The following is a 22,453-nucleotide window of genomic DNA, read 5'->3' as shown; positions in this document are numbered from 1 at the left end:
TTATTGACAGCTGGCTCAGCAAACATTTGATCTGGGAATGTGCCTCCCTGTGACATCAGAGTGTGGTGTAACACCGCCTTAACCGAAGAAGACAAACGCTTGATTCTGTAGCCTGCCCACTGATTTGTGCATGACATGTTTTAGATAAATAACACAGGCCTACGTGGAGCTAAACGGGATCGAACTTACAAGCAATAAAAATGCTGCATAAGCGTCATTCGGATTCCAATATTATGAATGCATGGATGACCTTTATTTTTAATGAATATCCAGCTCACGTGGATAAGACATTGCGTGTTTGTTCCTTTATTTCACCACGGATTCGTTTGTAAACAAGAGACTGGATTTGCAGACAGGATGAGATTACATGAATGAACGAAGCAACACACATGACAATCAAAACGTGGATACAATGGTTTTAATGTGAGTAAAACATGTTTTTTATATGTGATAGTACTGCATTGTTACAGATCGTTTGATATCTATTGATTATGTGTACGTGTCTAACTGAACATAGCTTAGCATGCTGTCACAGGCTGGAGAATCCTTTATTTGAGGTGTTGTTGGTTCATTGTGCTGCGATTCGTGATCAGACTCGGACATGTATGGGCCAGGGCTCGCAAAGCCCATAGCAAACACATAGCAAAGGACTGTGTGTTTTCCAGATGGGCTACCAAAATGTGCCACCGGCCTGCCGACGGGCTATCTTAAATAGTGAAATAACATACATTTCTTGATGTGCGTTGTTTACTCTCTTGACTCGATATTTGAAGGAAAAATACAATTGTGGAAGTTAGTGAGGCTTGTGTGTGCGTGTGTGTTGGTGATGCACGGTTCACGGTTATATCCACCGATCGGGCGGGCCAAGTAATAAAAAAAATAACGTTCCAATTAATTCTGGGTGGATAAGAGATAAATCATTGTGTTTGTTTGAAAAAGACATTTTGCGAGCCCTGTGGGCGAATCATTCCGGTTGCCGTTTTCCCTCATGCTTTCAAAACAATTCCTCACGTGTACTCACGAGGGAGCCAAAGTTAATAAAGTTAATAATTAATAATATGCTAAGCTTATCCAATCATAGCAGTAGGTGTTTACTTCCAAGTTTTCAGTGCGGCACGCCCATAAAAACTGAGCGTTCCATGAGAGAGACTCAAAACCAGGGTAGAAAATAGCCTATTACCCATTCATTATGTTTTTGAATGTTAAAAACATGCGAACGTCACAAGTTGACCTCAGACAACTGTATAAACAATTTTTAAAAAGCCAGTTCATGACCCCTTTAAATCTGTTGTAGCGTTATGGCCACATATTTTATTAAATTAAAATTAGCTCTATATGGAATAATGGGTATTAATATTTAGTTGTTTGACTAATGATAGAGGGTTATGATCAAATCATAAATCTCTAAATTACCCAAAAGGGAAATACCTAACCTAGGTATTTATGAAATATATATATATATATATATATATATATATATATATATATATATATATATATATATATATATATATATATATATATATATATATATATATATATATATATATATATATATATATATATATATATATATATATATATATATATATATATATATATATATATATATATATATATATAGTGAGGAAAATAAGTATTTGAACACCCTGCTATTTTGCAAGTTCTCCCACTTAGAAATCATGGAGTGGTCTGAAATTGTCATCGTAGGTTCATATCCACTGTGAGAGACATAATCAAAAAAAAAATCCAGAAATCACAATGTATGATTTTTTAAACTATTTATTTGTATGATACCGCTGCAAATAAGTATTTGAACACCTGTCTATCAGCTAGAATTCTGACCCTCAAAGACCTGTTAGTCTGCCTTTAAAATGTCCACCTCCACTCCATTTATTATCCTAAATTAGATGCACCTGTTTGAGGTCGTTAGCTGCATAAAGACACCTGTCCACCCCATACAATCAGTAGGAATCCAACAACTAACATGGCCAAGACCAAAGAGCTGTCCAAAGACACTAGAGACAAGGCTGTCTTCACAAGGCTGGAAAGGGCTACGGGGAAAGTGCCAAGCAGCTTGGTGAAAAAAGGTCCACTGTTGGAGCAATCATTAGAAAACGGAAGAAGCTAAACATGACTGTCAATCTCCCTCGGACTGGGGCTCCATGCAAGATCTCACCTCGTGGGGTCTCAATGATCCTAAGTAAGGTGAGAAATCAGCCCAGAACTACACGGGAGGAGCTGGTCAATGACCTGAAAAGAGCTGGGACCACCGTTTCCAAGGTTACTGTTGGTAATACACTAAGACATCATGGTTTGAAATCATGCATGGCACGGAAGGTTCCCCTGCATAAACCAGCACATGTCCAGGCACGTCTTAAGTTTGCCAATGACCATTTGGATGATCCAGAGGAGTCATGGGAGAAAGTAATGTGGTCAGATGAGACCAAAATAGAACTTTTTGGTCATAATTCCACTAAACGTGTTTGGAGGAAGAAGAATGATGAGTACCATCCCAAGAACACCATCCCTACTGTGAAGCATGGGGGTGGTAGCATCATGCTTTGGGGGTGTTTTTCTGCACATGGGACAGGGCGACTGCACTGTATTAAGGAGAGGATGACCGGGGCCATGTATTGCGAGATTTTGGGGAACAACCTCCTTCCCTCAGTTAGAGCATTGAAGAGGGGATTCGAGGCTGGGTCTTCCAACATGACAATGACCCGAACACAGCCAGGATAACCAAGGAGTGGCTCTGTAAGAAGCATATCAAGGTTCTGGCGTGGCCTAGCCAGTCTCCAGACTTAAAACCCAATAGAGAATCTTTGGAGGGAGCTCAAACTCCGTGTTTTTCAGCAACAGGACAGAAACCTGACTGATCTAGAGAAGATCTGTGTGGAGGAGTGGGCCAAAATCCCTCCTGCAGTGTGTGCAAACCTGGTGAAAAACTACAGGAAACGTTTGCCCTCTGTAATTGCAAACAAAGGCTACTGTACCAAATATTAACATTGATTTTCTCAGGTGTTCAAATACTTATTTGCAGCTGTATCATAGAAATAAATAGTTAAAAAATCATACATTGTGATTTCTGGATTTTTTTTTTTTAGATTATGACTCTCACAGTGGACATGCACCTACGATGACAATTTCAGACCCCTCCATGATTTCTAAGTGGGAGAACTTGCAAAATAGCAGGGTGTTCAAATACTTATTTTCCTCACTATATATATATATATATATATATATATATATATATATATATATATATATATATATATATATATATATATATATATATATATATATTTATATATTTATGGTTAACAACAATTGATTGCAATTAACGATGGATATATATTAAATCATTACAGAATAACCTTTAAAGAATTGATTCAAAACTCCTCTGAATCGTTCCTTTTAACGAACGAGCAGTACAATCTTTTATCAACTCTCACAAAGTTCACTCTTTTCTACCAAATCCTCAAAGAGGTTATTCCTCTGGCTAGAAAGAATAAACTCTCCAAACTATTGGGGTAATTAAAGTACAATCAAGTATAATCAGATATACTTATGAGAGCTCGTAGCTTAGATCTGACATTAAAGGGACTCATGTTTTGTGAGCGGCAACAATGACAATCAAAACGTGGATACAATGGTTTTAATAATTGATACTACGATTACATACGATTAAATAAAGAATACATGTATATACAGAATAACGAAAGAGAATGAAGAGAATAGAGATGGAGGAAGGACAGAGGAATGGGAGGATCCGATCCGACAATTTCACAAACATAACCATAGAGACGGCAAGAACAATTATCACCTTAAAGTCGGCATGAAACGGAAGTTGAGATCGTCTTTTTCTCCTTATTGTGACGTATATCCGAGTGAAACAGCTTCTGAAATTAGAAAAAATGTAGGGCGAGGCTTGATTTCGTCCTTCGGGAATTGATTGGATCGTTGGAAGTTGGGCGTTGCTAAGAAAATGGAGGCAGATTTGAAGTTTGCACTCAGTTATGGAGAAAAACTCCATTTATCTCTTAAATAAATGTATTTTCTCTCTAAATCTTTTCTACATATGTTACTGAGCATATTTCCTCACTTTTCGCTGGTTTATGCTACAGATTTTACTTATTTTAAGCCTTTTATGGCTTTATTTCTGTAAAACTTTTTTCTCAGCTCTCCCTTATAAGGGGGGTGCGCCGTAAGCGCGTTCACACACGCTGCATTCCTAAGTGCGAGCCGTTGTCACCACAAGCTGTTCGTCCGACTATATTGAGAAATTTTTACATAAAAAAAGCTTTTATTTCTCATATATTTCTCTCTTTTTGCCTCAAGTCCTTCTTGAAGAAGGTATTGTGTACACCGAGAAAAATGTACCTAACCACCATATTGCTACGATCAGTGACAGGTTTCTGAGGGGCGGTGCAGAAACGAGACGGGGCAATAACCCCGCCCTCACGCCATAGCACATGACCGAGAGAGAAGAGAGGTCGTTTCGATGAGGGACGGAAAGTTAACATATTTGATTCAAGATTATAAGGGTAAATGAATTTTTTTTAAAGTGCACAGATAAATCAGTTATAGTAAACCCTACAATATTAATATAAAAATACGAATTGTAAAATTTGATTTCATGCCGCCTTTTAAACAGGGGTTCAAATCTTAAAACGCATCTAAATTTCGATAGAATTGATACTTGCATGGCTTCCTGGTGTTGTGTAAAGCATAATGCGCGCGTTGGCGTTTCTTAAGCCTTGTTTATACTCGACGCGTCCGCAAGAGCGCGAGGGTGCGCGTTGGGTGCGCAAGACCCCATTTCGCCTGGCAGTGTGCAGCGCATTTTTTGTAACAGCGCGCATCCGAAGATGAACGAGTTCTAGGTGAACCTAGCCGAGCATGACGTCTCATCACACCGGCACACAGTTTGCACATACAAATGAGGTGCTTATATTTACAAAAGGAGTCTACAAAACCAGAAATAAGCCCTTTTAAATAACGATCCATGTTTAATAAAAAAATTATCACGAAACTAAATGAAACGGTTTAGTTAAATTAGGAAATATTTAAGAGATCGTTAATTTAGTTGTATACATGTGTGCATATATTTTGTTCTCATGTCACAAGTAATATCAAGGTTCACTGAGTTTTACACAATCCTTTTGTAGTGTGGTTTTTGGTGAAGCGTACTAAAATAAATATCATCCCCTGTGTACATTAGCCACTTCTCGACGCTGTTTCCTGATGGTTTATAGAACAATTACTCCGAGTCGCCCTCTGTCTTTTCAAAGAATAGCACAACGGCGAGCGCGTCGAGTATAAACGCCTCGTCCGTTTGGGGAGGAGCGCGCGCATTCAGCGGAGGGTCGCGCTCTTGCGGACGCGTCGAGTATAAACAAGGCTTAGAGCAGTGTTTCCCAACCTTTTTTCAGTCATGGCACCCTTTGAAAATGTTCTCCATTTTGTGGCACCCCCTCGCATACGTTACGCTAGGGATATAATGGTACAGATTGCTCACGGTTCGGTTTGTATCACGGTTTTAGGTTCACGGTTTCGGTACGGTTCAGTATTTGCTATGTTCAGGGAAAAAGGGACTACTGTTAAATAAAAATAAAGAAAATAATGAGAACTAATAATTTAAATACAATCAGCAGCAAAAATAAATACTATTGAGCAAAGATGCTAATAAAATAAACTATGCTTTTCAGGTTTTTCAGGTACGTCTAACATTAGTTTTTAGGTATAGAAATTGATCAAATGTAAAATAACATAGCATGTTGGACTGTATAAATGAAAGATTAATCCTATTAAACTTACAAAAGCTATTCAATCAAGAGCAGAGAGTGATGTCCTTGTCTTTTGTTGTTTGACATTAAACACACAGCAGTAAAAGCTACTGCCCCTTTAAGACCTAATGCTCGGATATGCGTCGTATTTCTCGACTGTATAAAGTTTACTTAAGGCATACACAGACTATGTCTGCTAGAATACTCAAGATGGACATGTTGACATAATTTTTGTGTGAGTTTGTCCGTTCAAGAGCAAGACTTGAAGGATAACTCAATATTTGCACGCTGTGAGACGTGTGCGCGCTTTCGGATGAGTGCACAGAGACACATTTTCTCACAGCGCGCGCAACTTCTCATTCGCGCCTTCTGGCACTACACCCAGGTGATGACGGCGAAAATGACTGGTCATATTCGAACATACGGCAGCACTCGCATGCATTGAACTTTTACAAAGAGAGAATTATTTGGGACTTCCGGTTTGGGGAACATGTGAAAGCAGCGTTGTCTCAGGCTCCCGCAGCAGTAACTTTGAAAACTTATCTTTTTTCCTCAAAACCCCAAAAACTGAGAGTGGAAGTATTAACATTAGAATCATGAACATCCTAGAGAAATGTCAAAAGCATCAAAAGCATCTAAAAAGACTGAAGCAGACGTCTGTCCTACGGAAAGCAGCACAACGCTAGCTACCATAGCTAATATGTTAGAAGATCACAGAGCTAGTATTGCAGCCGACTTCAAAGCAACATTCGCTGCTCTGGAATTGAGACTCGACAAAATGCAAACAACGATAACAGAACACGGTCAGCGAATGGACTCGTTGGAATCCCACGCTGAGCTACAAGCCCAACGAATTCAAGCACTGGAAGAGAGGTGTCTCGCAATAGTAGATAACAACGCTAAGCTAACAGCGAAGACTATCGATCTTGAGAGCCGCAGAAATATTAGAATAATCGGCCTCCCAGAATCAATCGAGGGACCCAGGCCCACAAGCTTTTTCGCCGAGCTCTTGACTGAAGTACTGGGAGACCAGATCCTTCAGTCTCCCCCTGAACTGGATCGAGCGCATAGATCGCTCACCGCTAAACCACAACCCGGCTCGCGGCCCAGACCGGTTATACTTCGCCTCCATCGCTATCAGACCAAGGATATGATCATTCGGGAGGCTCGTAAGAGACGTGGGAAACTTCAGTACCGAGGGACACCAATCCAAATATTTGATGACTACACACCAGAAATCGCCGGGGAACGAGCTAAATACCGAGCGGTGATGGCCAAACTTTACAACCTCGCTCTTCGCCCAGTGCTTCTCTTCCCGGCCCGTTTACAGATTACTCTGGAGAGCGGAGCGAAGAAGAGATTCTCATCCCCTGAGGAAGCCACCACCTTTGCGGCCAAATATCAACAGGTATTTTACCCGCGGCTAATGTGGACTATGTTAACCTAGCTGGCTCCCTTGCGGGAGGAGCTGTGCTCGTATTGGTAAGTCTTAAGAGTAAGATGGGAACCTGCTGAGCCCTAGCGCTTATCATTTTTACAAAGACGATATACTAAGTGAGTTATTGTGTTTATCTTAAAGAGATTTAAGGACTGGTTGCTCGGTGGGGCCTAGGATCAATGTTTACCATTTAAATGCTATGCTGGACTAGCCATACATCTAGTTCAGCGGTTTCAAAATATGATGATGTTGTGTATTAAACCTTCCCATAACAGTGTCGGACCATGCCACAGTGATCTTGGACCTTCACTTTAGTATGAAACCAAAGGGATTCAGACATTGGAGGCTAGACCCTCTCTCGCTGGCAGATGCCAACTTTTGCAAACATATTTCTGAATCGATCACTTTCTTCTGTGAAACTAATAAGAATGACGAAACCTCTCCATCCGTATTATGGGATACTCTCAAAGCCTACATAAGGGGTAAAATTATCTCTTTTACATCACATACGAATAAATTGCGCAGATCTCGGCAGAAGGAGCTGGAGGAAGCTATTGCAGATGTAGATATCTCACTCTCGTCCGCAAATTCACCAGATTTTTATAAAGAAAGAATAAGACTCCAAACAGAACTTGACCTCCTTCTCACTTTTGAGGCTGAGCAGCTTCTCCTCCGCTCTCGGGGGTTGGTGTACGAACATGGTGACAAAGCTGGACGCCTTTTAGCCCATCAGCTGAAGGCAAAAGCAGCATCAAACCAAATTACTCAGATAATTGATGATTCAAACTCAATAACCAACAACCCGGACAGAATAAACAACACTTTTAGATCATTCTTTTCCCAATTATATACATCTGAGTCCCTCACAGATGAAAACCAACTAAATAACTTTTTTGAAAAATTGGACTTACCTAAAGTGTCACCCGAGGACAATCGGAGACTAGACGCCGCTCTCACTCTCTCAGAAATTAAAGAAGCGATAGACTCAATGAACAGTGGCAAATCCCCAGGCCCCGACGGATACCCGGTCGAGTTCTATAAGAAATTCTCAGATCAGTTAGCCCCACTACTACTTGAAATGTTTAACTACTCATTCAATCAAGGCACCCTGCCGCCCACGCTTATGCAAGCTTCCATCTCTCTAATTTATAAGAAGGGAAAGGACCCACTGAGCTGCGCTTCCTATCGACCAATATCACTCCTTCCGGTAGATGTTAAAATACTCACAAAAATCTTAGCTCGGCGATTGGAATCTATCATGCCCAAGATCATTTCAGAGGACCAGACGGGATTTATAGGGGGAAGACACTCATACTCAAACATAAGAAGGCTTCTCGGCGTCATCCTCTCCCCATCTTCCTCTAATGTCCCAGAGGCAATAATATCTCTTGATGCCGAGAAGGCCTTTGACAGGGTGGAATGGGACTATCTCCTCTTCTCCCTGAGACAGTTTGGTTTCAATACTAACTTAATTTCATGGGTCAGATTACTCTACTCTTCTCCCTGCGCCTCAGTGTGCACAAACAACCAACGCTCTACTCCGTTTCCACTTTTTCGGGGAACACGGCAGGGATGCCCACTATCTCCGTTATTATTTGCGCTAGCGATTGAACCATTGTCGGCTGCTCTAAAAATGGAGGGGGGACTTGGGGGGATTGAAAGATGGGGCATAATGCATCAAGTTTCTTTATATGCAGATGATCTGCTTCTCTATTTACCCTTTGGCAAGCATCCCACGTATCCTGACTTTGTTGGATTCTTTTGGTCGTTTGTCGGGATATAAGCTAAATATCTCTAAAAGTGAATACTTCCCAATCAACCAATTAGCTGTAGCCATATCACCATCAACTATACCCTTTAAAATAGCCAACGCAGGGTTTAAATACCTTGGCATTACAGTTACACAATCTTTGCGAACAATTCGAGAGCTAAATTTTACTTCATTAACAACGACGGTCAAGTCCGATTTACAAAGATGGAATTTTCTTCCGTTGTCCTTGGCTGGTAGGATACAAATTATAAAAATTAATGTGTTACCAAGATACTTATATGTTTTTCAATGCCTCCCCATCTTCCTCCCCAAGTCCTTTTTCACAGCTATAAACAATATTATTTCATCATTCATCTGGGCCGGTAAACGGCCAAGGGCAAGCTGTACACTGCTTTGTAGGGATAGATCGGCTGGAGGACTGGGTCTACCCAATCTAATTGGCTACTACTGGGCAGCCAACATGCATAAGATAATGTCTTGGTTTACGTCCCCTCAAACCAGTTGGTGCCAGAGTGAGTCAGCCTCCTGCTCCTCGTCGCTGCTAGCTTTAACATGTAGCACCTTACCCTTCTCACCATCAAGCTTCACCTCTAATCCGGTTGTTGTTGGAACTCTAAAAATTTGGGCGCAAATAAGACGACACTTCGGATGGCTTACTCCCCCTCTAGTAACTCCTATTTGCAACAATCACCTGTTCATTCCAGCGAAGACTGACTCACGATTTTTAGTATTAGAAAACAAAGGGCTGCGTAGTTTGGGAGATCTGTACATTGATGGTATATTTGCAAGTTTCAATCAATTATCTTCTTCCTTCAATCTACATAAATCAGACTTTTTCCCGATACTTCCAGTTGCGAGACTTTGCGAAAACACACGCCACGTCATTCCCACAGATACCAACACCCAGCGGGATAGACCTGGCTCTTAAGGCTAAAAACCTGTCAAACGGCCATATCTCCTTTTTTTATATTTTATTGTCCTTAAACAGTGAATCTATTTTACATAAGATCAAGACGAATTGGGAGTCCAATTGAATCTCTCCGAAGAATTCTGGGAGGGAGCCATGGAGGTTGTTAACTCGTCATCCAGCTGCGCTAGACTGTCACTAATACAATTTAAAGTCTTCCAAAGATTACACTATAGTAAAGACAAACTGTCAAAGCTCTTTCCAGACAAATTTGATGAGAATTGTAGTAGATGCTCGCAGGCTCCATGCAATCTTACCCACATGTTTTGGGCATGCCCCAAGTTGTCTGAATTCTGGCGACTATTCTTTAAAACAATTTCAGATATATTAGGCATAATTGTAACTCCAACCCCATATATCGCCATTTTCGGCAAGCCCCCAGACGACCTTTGTACCACAACCATTGAAAATAATGTAATTCCCTTCGCTTCCCTTATTGCTCGTAAGAGAATTTTGTTATTGTGGAAGTTTCCTCAACCACCATTAATAAAAGTCTGGTTACATGACATTTTAGGTCTTCTGAAACTGGAGAAAATTAAATTCTCAATTAGAGGGTCAGCTAGCAAGTTCTATACTCAGTGGAGACCACTACTTGACTATCTAGATAAGTTGCCAGCTCGGGAAGTCTCCTTGTAGAGTCCCACTGTATTGTTATATATATGCTGCTCCCTCAGTTCCGCTCCGGCAGCGGCAGAAAGCCCCCCCCATGATTTATCCACTCTGAGACACTCCAACATAATAGATAGTTTGCTCTGATGTCTGAGGAGTAAGCAGCAATTGTTTGATTTTTACTTTGTACAGTTAATGGTTAGCATTAGCAACTTGCACTGGTATTCTTAATTATTACTGTGTAATAATTTCAAGTATTATAAATTTAAATTATATAGATATATATAAACGTGTGTATAAGTACATATGAGTACACAATTGTTTTATTTGAAGTTTTTTTTTTTTTTTTTTTTTTCTTCCTTTAAATGCAAGTGAATCATGGTCTAGGGAGGGAGGGGGATGTTAAGTTTCTAAAAGCAAAAACGTATTTTTGTATGCACTTTATGTTTGTACTTTTGCATTTGATAAATAAAAGTTATAAAAAATAAAAAATAAAAAAGAGAGAATTATTTGAAAAATTTGAACAAAAAAAATTATTTGAAGGACTTTTACACGGCACCCCTGTTATCGTCAGATGGCACCCCGGTTGGGAAATACTGCTTTAGAGTGTTCCTGCGCTGAAGCTCTCTCTCCGTTTGGTCCTTCCGGAGCTTGGTCGGTCCGCGGAAGATTTAAAGGTGTTTAGGAGCGCGGAGCGCGTCGATCTCCAAAGGAAACAAACAGCTGGGCTGAGCCGCCCGCTGCATGGGCCGAAGCCCTGTGAGCCGTGCAGACATGACGGGAGGAAGATGCGCAGACAAGAGAGAGAAGCGGAACTCTGTTCTATGTGTTGAGGAGCCCTAATCCACGCCTCTCCTTGGCAATTGACCAATCCAAGGAGGTGAATTCTGAGCGGGAAAGGTTTTTCTTTGTCTCTGTTTGACGACCCACTTTGCATGTTTTTATGATGTGTCAAAGTTAATGCAGTTTTACTTCCAAGTTTGCTAACTGTATTAATCATATATTTCATAATCATATACTGGGCACCACTGATTAAGACAAAGAAAGAGAAGCATTTAGATATCAAACGCGCTTTGGTTTAAAGGCATAAAAGTAGTTTTCAGCAATTTCTGTGTGTGTGTGTGTGTGTGTGTGTTGCAATGAATCAGATCACAGTCTCTTCATGGGGAGGGGGAAGAGGGTTGGGCCTGGACAGATTGGAATCTGTTTGAAGTTCCAAAAGGACGATAACAGTGCGGCCTGCTTTTTTTCGGCCCGGTCATAAAAGGCGACAGTGAGGCCATTTAACTCCGACTTATTGGAGCCAGGCATTAATTTGTACTTGAAACTTCAAAAGGCTAGAAGCATTCTGAAGCTCAGAGCCGAATCGACTCATCGCACATAAACGACTCAAATTTGTCTTATACGTGTTCACTTTGACACATGGGTATGTGTATTTAATAGGAGTGTAACCATTCACTCGTTTTCTCGCTGCATCGATTTCAAATCCTGACGATGCATATGCATCGATCTTGAAACATGTATTTTTTTAATCGTGAATCATTGATTTCGTTCGATACTCGATTTAAAATGCTAAGCATCAAATGAATTGCGATTCAATAGCAATTAAGTGCTTTAAAATAAACATTTGATTATATCTACTACATGCATGAATTAATAGAGACGTTGTGCTGCGTCATCTGCGCCCTTACAGCTCTCCTTCACAGACACGCGTTGCACTCACCGCCTTCACTGGATTGCTCTCTTCTAATGTCCGTAGCTCATTTATATAAAATAAAATACTGAAGTTTTACGGAAATGGGTCATACAGGCTACCTGAGCAGTTGAAGTACAACCCCTCTTATTCAAGGATGCACATTTATTGCATGGATGGAACATTTATTTAAGTGTCTAAAATGCATAAGCACAGTTCTAATGAATGATACATGAAATTTAACTTAGTCGTTTAACTGAATATACGAAGGAAACTGCTGAAATAACTACAACATTACTTTTAAAGCCTTTTTAAATTTTGGCTTATGTTAATTTCTACAAATGCCATTTTATATAGGCTATTAAAGTAAAGTGTGTAATAATAATAATTCAATTCACAGTTATTTGTAACAAAGTAATATGACCTAACATTAACAATGGACAAAGTTTTTTTTTGGTAACACTTTACAATAAAGTTGTATTAGTTAACATTAGTTAATGCATTAGTTAACATGAACAACACCTCTGTTCAGCATTAGTTAATCTTTGTTAACGTTAGTTAATAAAATCCAGCTGTTCATGGTTTGTTCATGTTAGTTCACAGTGCATTAACTAATGTTAACAAGATTTTAGTAATGCATTAGTAAATGTTAAAATTAACATTAACAAAGGTAAATAAATGCTTTATAAGTGTAGTTCATTATTAGTTCATGTTAACTAATGTAGTTAACTTATGAACCTTATTGTAAAGTGTGACCTCTGAAGGTCGCTGTGTAATTCACACCCTGACTAAGACACATTAGGGGAAGCATTTTAATAATCCTATGAATGCATATAAAAAATGCATAATCGAATCGCATCGAATTTTAATGTGAATCATCTCGAATCGTTCTGAATTGGCAAAAATCGTTCTTGAATCGAATCGAAAACCTATGAATCGTGAATTGAATCGATTTGCTGCCTACCCAAAGATTCACAGCCTTAGTATTTAACCATTCTAGCCCAAATAAGCACTCAGTTCAGTTCTCACGCAGTCTATGAGCAGCGGCTTCATGTTAGCTTGTCTCTCTGACAGCGCTGAGAAACAGACTATCAGAGAGCTTTGCATACCGGTTTAAAACTGCAGTGCTTAAAAACTTATGCAAACGATAAGCTTTCGCAAAGCAACATCACAGGAGTGTGACAGTGAAAGATACGATAGTCCAAAATCTCTACTGGTTGACAAATTTCTACCGGTTAATCGCGTCTACCGGTATATCATGCATTACCTAGAAGAGTTTACATTTATTGTGTCATGGAGCAGTTAAAGACCTCCTTAAGTTGTTATACTGTACTGAAACACTTACTGGAGCATTGTCAAAAAAGCACAACAGCGACTTTATTTCTTGAGGATTCTCAGAAAGAACGATCTACAACGGCAGCTGCTAGTGTCCTTCTATTGCTGCTCCGTTGAAAGTGTACTAACTTACTTTATCTCTACCTGGTATGTCAGCAGCTCAGCGACAGATCAGAAAGCTCTCCAGAGGGTAATCAATTCAGCACAAAAAAATCATTGGATGCTCTCTGCCTTCCCTAAAGGAACTTTACACTGTACGCTGCCTTAGAAGAGCAGAAAACATTGTAAAGGACCAGTTCCATCCTGGACATCATTTGTTTGAATCGCTGCCTTCTGGCAAACGCTTTAGGTCCATTAAATCATGGACCAATAGACTCAAAAACAGTTTTTACCCCAGCGCCATAAGGGAACTGAACACTGCTAGCACACACACACAACTGAGGCATGCACTAATCTGAGGGGGGCATCTTATTTTTCAACCCACAGGTTGACAACACCTCTCGTATACCTCAGGATGATTATGTAGTATACGTCTACATTCCACTTCATCATGTAATGTTACATTCTGTTGCACTTACCTATTTTCTATTGTGTGCAATATCATGCAGTTCTTACTGCTTACTGTGCAGTATTTCTGTGCAATATTCACTATTTGCCTAGCTGCACTGGTTTTGTGTGTATTGTGTTGTATTGTTTATGGCATATAGAGGTTTTAGTTGCACTAAGTATATGTGACTACACTGGAAGGTTTTCTCTAATTTCGCTGTACTTGTATAGTGACAATTAAGAATTGTGAATTATATAGTGTTATTATGTTATACATGCAGAATAAGTTTATATCTGGGAGAGCTTGTACTCAAAATTGTATTTTTCTCCAGCTCTGGGTTAAACTTTTTTTTAAACAATTCATTTGTATAATGCAAATTCAAAATTCACATGAAAATTGGATAGAAACTTACCAAGTGAGGGGATTTACAAAATTACAAAAAATCTTGTAATTATGGCTTTCCCCTACATATTATGCAAATATGAAATATGATTTTTCTTCAAAAGGGTCCTCACCAAGATCTCACCATTTCTAAGGAAGAATGGAAATCTCAATAGTTTTCCAAAGGAGCTACCCAGATGCTGGTACAGGCTGTAGTCTACTATCGCCTTTATTACGGCAACCGATTACTTGTTGGCAGCCCTGCTTATGCAACATAACCTCTGGAATGCCACAGCAAGGCTGATATTCACCCTTCATAATATTCACATGTAAATCCTCAGCTGCATTCCAAACACAGTTTCCTTATTCTCAGATCATGTTCAGAATTCTTTGTCCCCTACATTAATTCTAGTACAAAATATAAGACCACAATTAATTGTTCACACTGCAGCTTATTGCAACCCCATATCCAACCCTACTTATCCTAAAACACACGCATGCACACATTTCTGTGCTGATTTTATTTTTGTCAAATTGGTTTATAGTACTTCTCTATTAGATTATTAAAGGGTAACTAAACCCCTGCTCAGAGCTTAACTCCACCCACTGGCAAATTTTGCAAAATGCTGGAAAAGTGGGCAGAACCCAGCGGAGACCGAGGGGACTAACCGAGGGCGGGGCTGAGCGGAGGTCGTGCACCTGAGACCCGCAGTGACGGATTGATTGATTGATAGCTGTCAGACTCGCGAGTCACAGAGATGGAGAATGACTGGAGTGACGCCAGCTTTGCAACGGAGCGGTCATTTCTCCTACCTTCACCTGAATTGGAGGAGGGTGAATTGTCTGTAGACACAGACCCAGAGCCTTATCAATGCGAGCCGCTGGCTCAAACTGCGTTAACTCCCGATGCCGACGATGCTAGTGAAGGAGCAGCGCAAGAGAACTGACGTAATCTATGAACAGTCAAATCCTTACACTGAATGCCACTAAAAATAGATCAGATATCTGATATATATACAATGTATTTTCATTCAAATTAACTGAATCAGCGCAGCAGCACAGGACCAATAAGTTCAGACCTAAAAGCCAGAATAAACAGATTTCTTCAAATAAGTTAGACTATATACACCAGCACGTTACAGTATTGTTGTTCGTTACCGCGTCCGCGGCAACCACTTGCGTGTCAGGGTTTGAAAGTGCGTCTCATGTATGAAAATGATCTGTACACATGACGGGCGGCAATAATATCGCAAGAAAAGCCTGACGTGTACTGGCAACTGCATTATTTAACCGTATTTTCTTCAATACAATGTTAAAGCAAGTGTCAAGTCAGTTTCATCATAATGTTTCTACTTCATGTAATATGACCGTTCATACTGGAGTGAAGCCGTTCTCATCATGTGATTGGGGAAAACATTTCTGAGGGCGTGGTGAGCTCGTGCTAGGGGCGCGGATAGTGAGCCGTTGGAGGTACCATCCTACGTCACGATGTACCACAACGTCCAATAGGAAAATTCAACTGCAGTAGCCACCGTTCAACCTTGAGAGCAGCACTTTGGCGGTTTTACACCATATTTTATAGAATTAAAACACTTTATACTCAGTTGGTTTAGGGTTTAGTAAACCTTTAGTTGACCATTTTCTGGCCATGGTAGTCTTGCACATGAAACTGATAAATTACATTATCAGATAAAATCGGTCTAGAAACATCTGTGGCTAAATGGCTTTTAAATCCAATATGTAGTTTTTGTTCAAATATAGTTGATCTATTACTTAAAGTTGAGTACTACAAAGTATCCCCCCACCTCTCTTACAGGAAGTGACCACACAGCCAGGAATGGGTTTTGATCCTCTCCCTCCTTTGGACTCCATTGCGTCTTACACCAGACCAGAAAGGTACCACCCAGATGTCCTCTACCTTACATGACACAGGGCTTATAATAGTGTTTTAACGAAAAAAGGTTTATCACCTGTATGAATGACAAATATTTTTATTTTTTTCTCTCTTCCACTGTTTTTAATATGTTTAATATGTAAAAAGAAGTGAAGATTATGGGTGGGTGGTATGACCAAAATTGGTACATTTGGCAATATTGGAAATCTTATATCACAGTTAGAATATAGTTATTTTGCTGGAAATTCTTTGTTGTTTTAAATGATTTATTACATTAATCATGTTTTTTATATTATTCGTAGGTTATAAATGATCAGCACTAATGTATAATCTATGCACTACTAAATATTTGGGCTTGCTCTATTAAACATGTCATCCTACATATAAACTAAATGTCTAGAAAAATTGCAGAATGATTGAGTAACATCAATTAGCTTATTTAAATTGACAGACGTAATTCATTTGCACTCATTTAGTTTGCACTCAACTTATTGAATAACTGATTTTTTTAATTGGCTCTTAATCACAAGTCTGGTGTGGACAGTCATCTACACACTATACCCTACAATGACAAAGCAAAAAATAGATGTATAATAACTTTGCAAATTTATTAAAAAACTGAAATACTGACTTTAAGTAATCTAACTGTAACAGCCTTGTTCACTAGTAAATAAAACATATCAGGGTTGACCTACAGGTTTTATAAAAAACTAAATTGACTTTTCGTTTTAATGTATTAAAATTTGTGTTTTTTCAGGCAGAACACGGGGGCCTCAAATGAAAGCACAATATCTTTGTTTTTCCGTTCACTGCTGCCAAATTTCAACCTGCAGGTGAGTGAATGTGCCACAGTATGTCCAAGCAGAACTTCTTTTGAACAGAAACATAAAATGAGTCATGCTCATTTTGCGATCTAGCTGGTTTTCAGTCAGCTGGTGAAATAGTGAAGTTGTGTGACGTTGTTCTATGGAGGTAAGGGCGGGTTTTAGGGTAGCGCTGAGGTCCGTTCAGGCTCTTTTTTTTTCTCATTTTGTGAAGTGACATTGCAAGGTAATAAAATTAAAATTAAAATAAATGCGTAGAAGAAAAACGGGCAAGACATGCAGCAAAACAAATTTTACAACTCACCAGACACCAGACTTTCTTCCAAGCAAGATCCTTTTTATTCTGTTTCTATAAAGTGTGAAGATTTATCGTACAGCTCCGGGGATCCACATATTGATTCTGTCCTCATTGTTGTCACTACTAGAGAATCACGCATCAAAAATGTTCAATTCGCGTCTTTGCATTGACTTAACATGTAACTTAAAATTGACTTAACATGTAACTTAACATGGACTTAACATGTAACTTAACATGGACTTAACATGTAACTTAACATGGACTTAACATGTAACTTAACATGTAACTTAACATGGACTTAACATGTAACTTAACATGGACTTAACATGTAAATCACTCGCGTGAAACGCTTAATTCGCGTCTGGTGTGAACGCACCATTACCTGTTAGAATTAGTTTTCAGGCAGATGCAAAGATACTTAATAGTGTCTAGAAATTAGCATGAAAAATAAATATTTTTTTAAAAAAAGGTGTCCTGACCTCGAACCTGTTTTCTCTACCCACGCAATGTTATCACCTTTTTTTCCCCTCACCCGTTTGCATCCCTGACCTGACACCACTCCAAAGTTACTCTTTGCTAAAATATTCACGGCCGGGAGATCACTGGTCACAACAACCAAATGAGTCTCCTGAACTGAAAGATGCATGTACATTTAAGTTTTTACAGTTTATTGAAAAGCAATGTCACTCAAGTTTCCTTCACTGTGATTTGTACTGGTGATTGGTTTATCATGATCTAAGGTAATCATATGACTGTTCTTATTTGTGTTAAGCACCTTTTTGGATAAGTCTACATGATCTTTGACCGGAACATCCTTAGTCTGCGTTTTTCTGTAGTTTCATGTTAAATAAACCCTTTTACCACGTCTTTTTAAAAAAAACACTTTTATTCATATTTTCTACTTTTTTTTTGTAATTATCTTTTTATAAGGAAATGTCACATCAATTGACAGGTACAAATGGATTTACAGTTGTTAACATAAAAATTTTACAGAACCAAGGGTTTTGTATCAATAGTTTCTTGTTCCAAATGTCCATTGTCCATTCCCTTTGAATAATATGTGTATATACAGGTGCTGGTCATGTAATTAGAAAATCATCAAAAAGTTGATTTATTTCACTAATTCCATTCAAAAAGTGAAACGTGTATATTATATTCATTCATTACACACAGACTGATATATTTCAAATGTTTATTTATTTTAATTTTGATGATTATAACTGACAACTAAGGAAAATCCCAAATTCAATATCTCAAAAAATTAGAATATTATTTAAGACCAATACAAAGAAAGGATTTTTAGAAATCTTGGCCAACTGAAAAGTATGAGCATGTACAGCACTTCATGATTCCTGCTGCTGACCAACTTTATGGAGATGCAGATTTCATTTTCCAACAGGACTTGGCGCTTAGTTGGGGCTCCTTTTGCCTAAATTACTGCAGCAATGCGGCGTGGCATGGAGTCGATCAGTCTGTGGCACTGCTCAGGTGTTATGAGAGCCCAGGTTGCTCTGATAGTGGCCTTCAGCTCTTCTGCATTGTTGGGTCTGGCATATCACATCTTCCTCTTCACAATACCCCATAGATTTTCTATGGGGTTAAGGTCAGGCGAGTTTCCTGGCCAATTAAGAACAGGGATACCATGGTCCTTAAACCAGGTACTGGTTGCTTTGGCACTGTGTGCAGGTGCCAAGTCCTGTTGGAAAATGAAATCTGCATCTCCATAAAGTTGGTCAGCAGCAGGAAGCATGAAGTGCTCTAAAACTTCCTGGTATACGGCTGCGTTGACCTTGGACCTCAGAAAACACAGTGGACCAACACCAGCAGATGACATGGTACCCCAAACCATCATTGACTGTGGAAACTTTACACTGGACCTCAAGCAACGTGGATTGTGTGCCTCTCCTCTCTTCCTCCGGACTCTGGGACCCTGATTTCCAAAGTAAATGCAAAATTTACTTTCATCAGAGAACATAACTTTGGACCACTCAGCAGCAGTCCAGTCCTTTTTGTCTTTAGCCCAGGCAAGACGCTTCTGACGCTGTCAAGAGTGGCTTGACACAAGGAAAACAAACATGCGCAATCTGCAGCCTCTCTCTCAAAGACATTCATTCATATAGTCTTCAGAAAAGGACCTCTAGCTTAGTGAATACTTGTCTCACAAACATGAGACATTTGTTTAAAGCAGGGGTCGGGAACCTTTTTACCAAGAAGAGCCAAAAATATAATTTTAGAGAAATTTTTCAAAAGAGCCACAGCAAAATTTACACTCGTTTATAAGAAATATTCATCGAAACTTTCGTGCTCATAGTTATGCGTCAGCCCAACAGGAAGTGAGCTATTTTGGTTTGTTCGGAAAACGCATGCTCTGGAATTTGATATACTCCTCCTTGGCCATTGTTTCGATCAGCACCAAACTCGGTCAGCATGAAGTCAAGACAGGGAGGATGCTAAATTGCGAGCGGCTTTTTGATATCTTGAATGGTTTGGCCGTGGCGAAGCAACACATTTTTTTTGCGAGAAAAGGGAAACCGGAAGTGTATTATAACTTGTGCAAACATTGACTGATTTGGATGAAACTTCAGCTGTGTGTTTGTTGTAGGAAGCCGATCGCATGGATATGACTTTTGTGAGTCAAAGTTATAGCGCCACCAACTGGCAGCAGGAAGTTTGTCACTTTTTAAAAATGCTTTAAATCACTGTCTTATTTTCACCCGATTGACTTCAAACTTCATCAGTATAATGTGAAAACATGGCAGATATAGACATATGAATGGATTTCTGATATTTTAAATACTGTTGCCATGGCAACATGTCAAAGTTGAAAAATGTTTTTGGCTTTTTTGAGACTCTTAGCATACTTGAAATTGCAGGAAACTCGACACACATCAGAGATGTCAGTCAGTACACATGGGCAAAGCCTCAGAAATGGGCGGGAATGAAGGGCACTATAGCGCCACCTTTTGACAAAAGTGGAGGGCTTCGTTTCATCTACAATCACCAAACTCGGTGATTATATATATTGTTCTCATCGAGCCGGACAACTTTCTAATTTACAGTCATTAGCTCCGACCAACAGGAAGTCCGATATTTTTGTTTGAAGGTGAATATTTGGATAATTCGGGCTCTGAGTTTTTACGTTCTCCTCGTAGGTGATTTATTCAATCTCCACCAAACTCGGTCAACATGAAACAAAGATACGGAAGATGCTAAAATGCGAACGGATATTGGATATCTCAAACGGTGAATATAGCTGTATCATACAAATAAATAGTTTAAAAAATCATACATTGTGATTTCTGGATTTTGTTTTTTTAGATTAGTGGACATGCACCTACGATGACAATTTCAGACCCCTCCATGATTTCTAAGTGGGAGAACTTGCCAAATAGCAGGGTGTTCAAATACTTATTTTCCTCACTGTATATGTGTGTCACAAGAAGAATATATTTTATCAAACACATTAACTCAGCATAAAAAAAGAAACGTCACTTTTTCAGGATACTGCATTTTAGAGTTGTTTGTGTTGATATAGTTGTGTGTGTGTTCTACTATTCTAAGAAATCCTATCAAGGACTCCAACAAATATTTGTAACACTAAAATACCTTCAAAGTCATGTAGTCTTTGAACTCTTTTTGCCTCTGGTTATGCAAGCTAAGTTTTTACAACCATGATCAGCTTCATGCATTATTGAAAAAGGCAAAGCATAATTTGCATCTACTAATGATTTTCTTTTTCCATGTTCAGAGGCCTGAAGACAGACAGGAAGTTGCCCGTGCCGGCCATGAATTGAACCAGGAAGTGAATAGACTCATGGTGGCCATGAGGGACATGTTGGCTAACATCCAGTTTCGTGAACCTCAGTGGGAGGACAACCACGACAGAGACGAGGAGGAATGGGACTGAAAGGGCATGGTTTTCAACAACAAAAAAGTGATGCTGAAGAAGTAAAGAGGAACTGTTATGTTCTGCTTGTCCTACATATTAAAAGATCCAATTTATTCATTCTAACTGACTACTTAATTGTGTTTCACATCTCTTAGTATATGAAGAGACACACGTCTTCATTAAGCCATGACTTGAGAAGCTTTTTCAAATTAATATTATGGCCGGTATTTTTAGGCTTGAAAGCATAATTTTTAAGCACCCACCATGAAGTGGAGCTACCATGTTTAAGTACACCATGACAATCAGCAGGAAACATTAGTAAAACAATGTTGCTGAATTTAAATTATGAATACAATTGTTTTAGTAATTGCAGTAATACTGTTTTAGCAATGTCGAATTAAATCTTTATATTTTCAGTGTCATATTTGGGTAAGGCCTTGGGTATATCCTGTGTGAGGATGAGGTACACAGTCATTTTAAAGGTTGATCGTCTTGAGAAATGAGTGCATTTCTATAGACAAACATGACAGCTTCAACTACAGTAGACCTATAGACCTATACAGTAGATTTTTTAGAAGATCTCAAACAGACATCCTGATGCACCCAACAATGATAACTGATCTACAAATTCAAGGGTACAAAGCCAATGGTATGTAATATATTCATATTCTGTATTTTGAAATAAATGAGCACCAATTAAAGACAATTTAGAAATGTTTTACTTTTTTTCTTTGTACCAGACCCTGTTTCTCTACACTCTTTGAATCAAAGTAAACTCGACATTTAAAATTAATTGAATTTGCGCTCAAGAAGAGCATTGTTTGAAGTTTAGTTATTTTAGTTATTTTATTATTATAACTTCACTAAGTACCTAGTACACTATATTGCCAAAAGTTTTTGGACATCTGCCTTTATATGCACATGAACTTTAATGACATCCCATTCTTAAAAATAGTCTTTAATATGGAGTTGGCCCACCCTTTGCAGCTATAACAGCTTCAACTCTTCTGTGAATGCT

General features: G+C 39.0%; 1 protein-coding gene across 2 annotated transcripts in view; it reads left to right on the top strand.

Annotated features, from left to right (window-relative positions):
- The window catches only part of tcf25 (TCF25 ribosome quality control complex subunit), a 229,658-nt gene extending 207,505 nt beyond the window's left edge, over positions 1 to 22,153 (top strand). For both annotated transcript variants that reach the window (XR_013817156.1, XM_079824907.1), the window contains exons 16-18: positions 16,347 to 16,426; positions 17,182 to 17,257; positions 21,295 to 22,153. Coding sequence is in view for 1 of the 2 variants with exons in the window: in XM_079824907.1 (XP_079681033.1) it covers positions 16,347 to 16,426; positions 17,182 to 17,257; positions 21,295 to 21,453 (315 nt within the window). In the remaining variant the exon portion in view is untranslated. The remainder of the gene's footprint in view (positions 1 to 16,346; positions 16,427 to 17,181; positions 17,258 to 21,294) is intronic.
- Positions 22,154 to 22,453: the final 300 nt, after the last annotated feature.

This window comes from Gobio gobio, assembly GCF_949357685.1.
Source record: "Gobio gobio genome assembly, chromosome: 9".
Classification (NCBI taxonomy): domain Eukaryota; kingdom Metazoa; phylum Chordata; class Actinopteri; order Cypriniformes; family Gobionidae; genus Gobio; species Gobio gobio.
The sequence above is the reverse complement of the archived record's forward strand: the minus strand, read 5'-3'. Positions and strand labels throughout refer to the sequence as shown.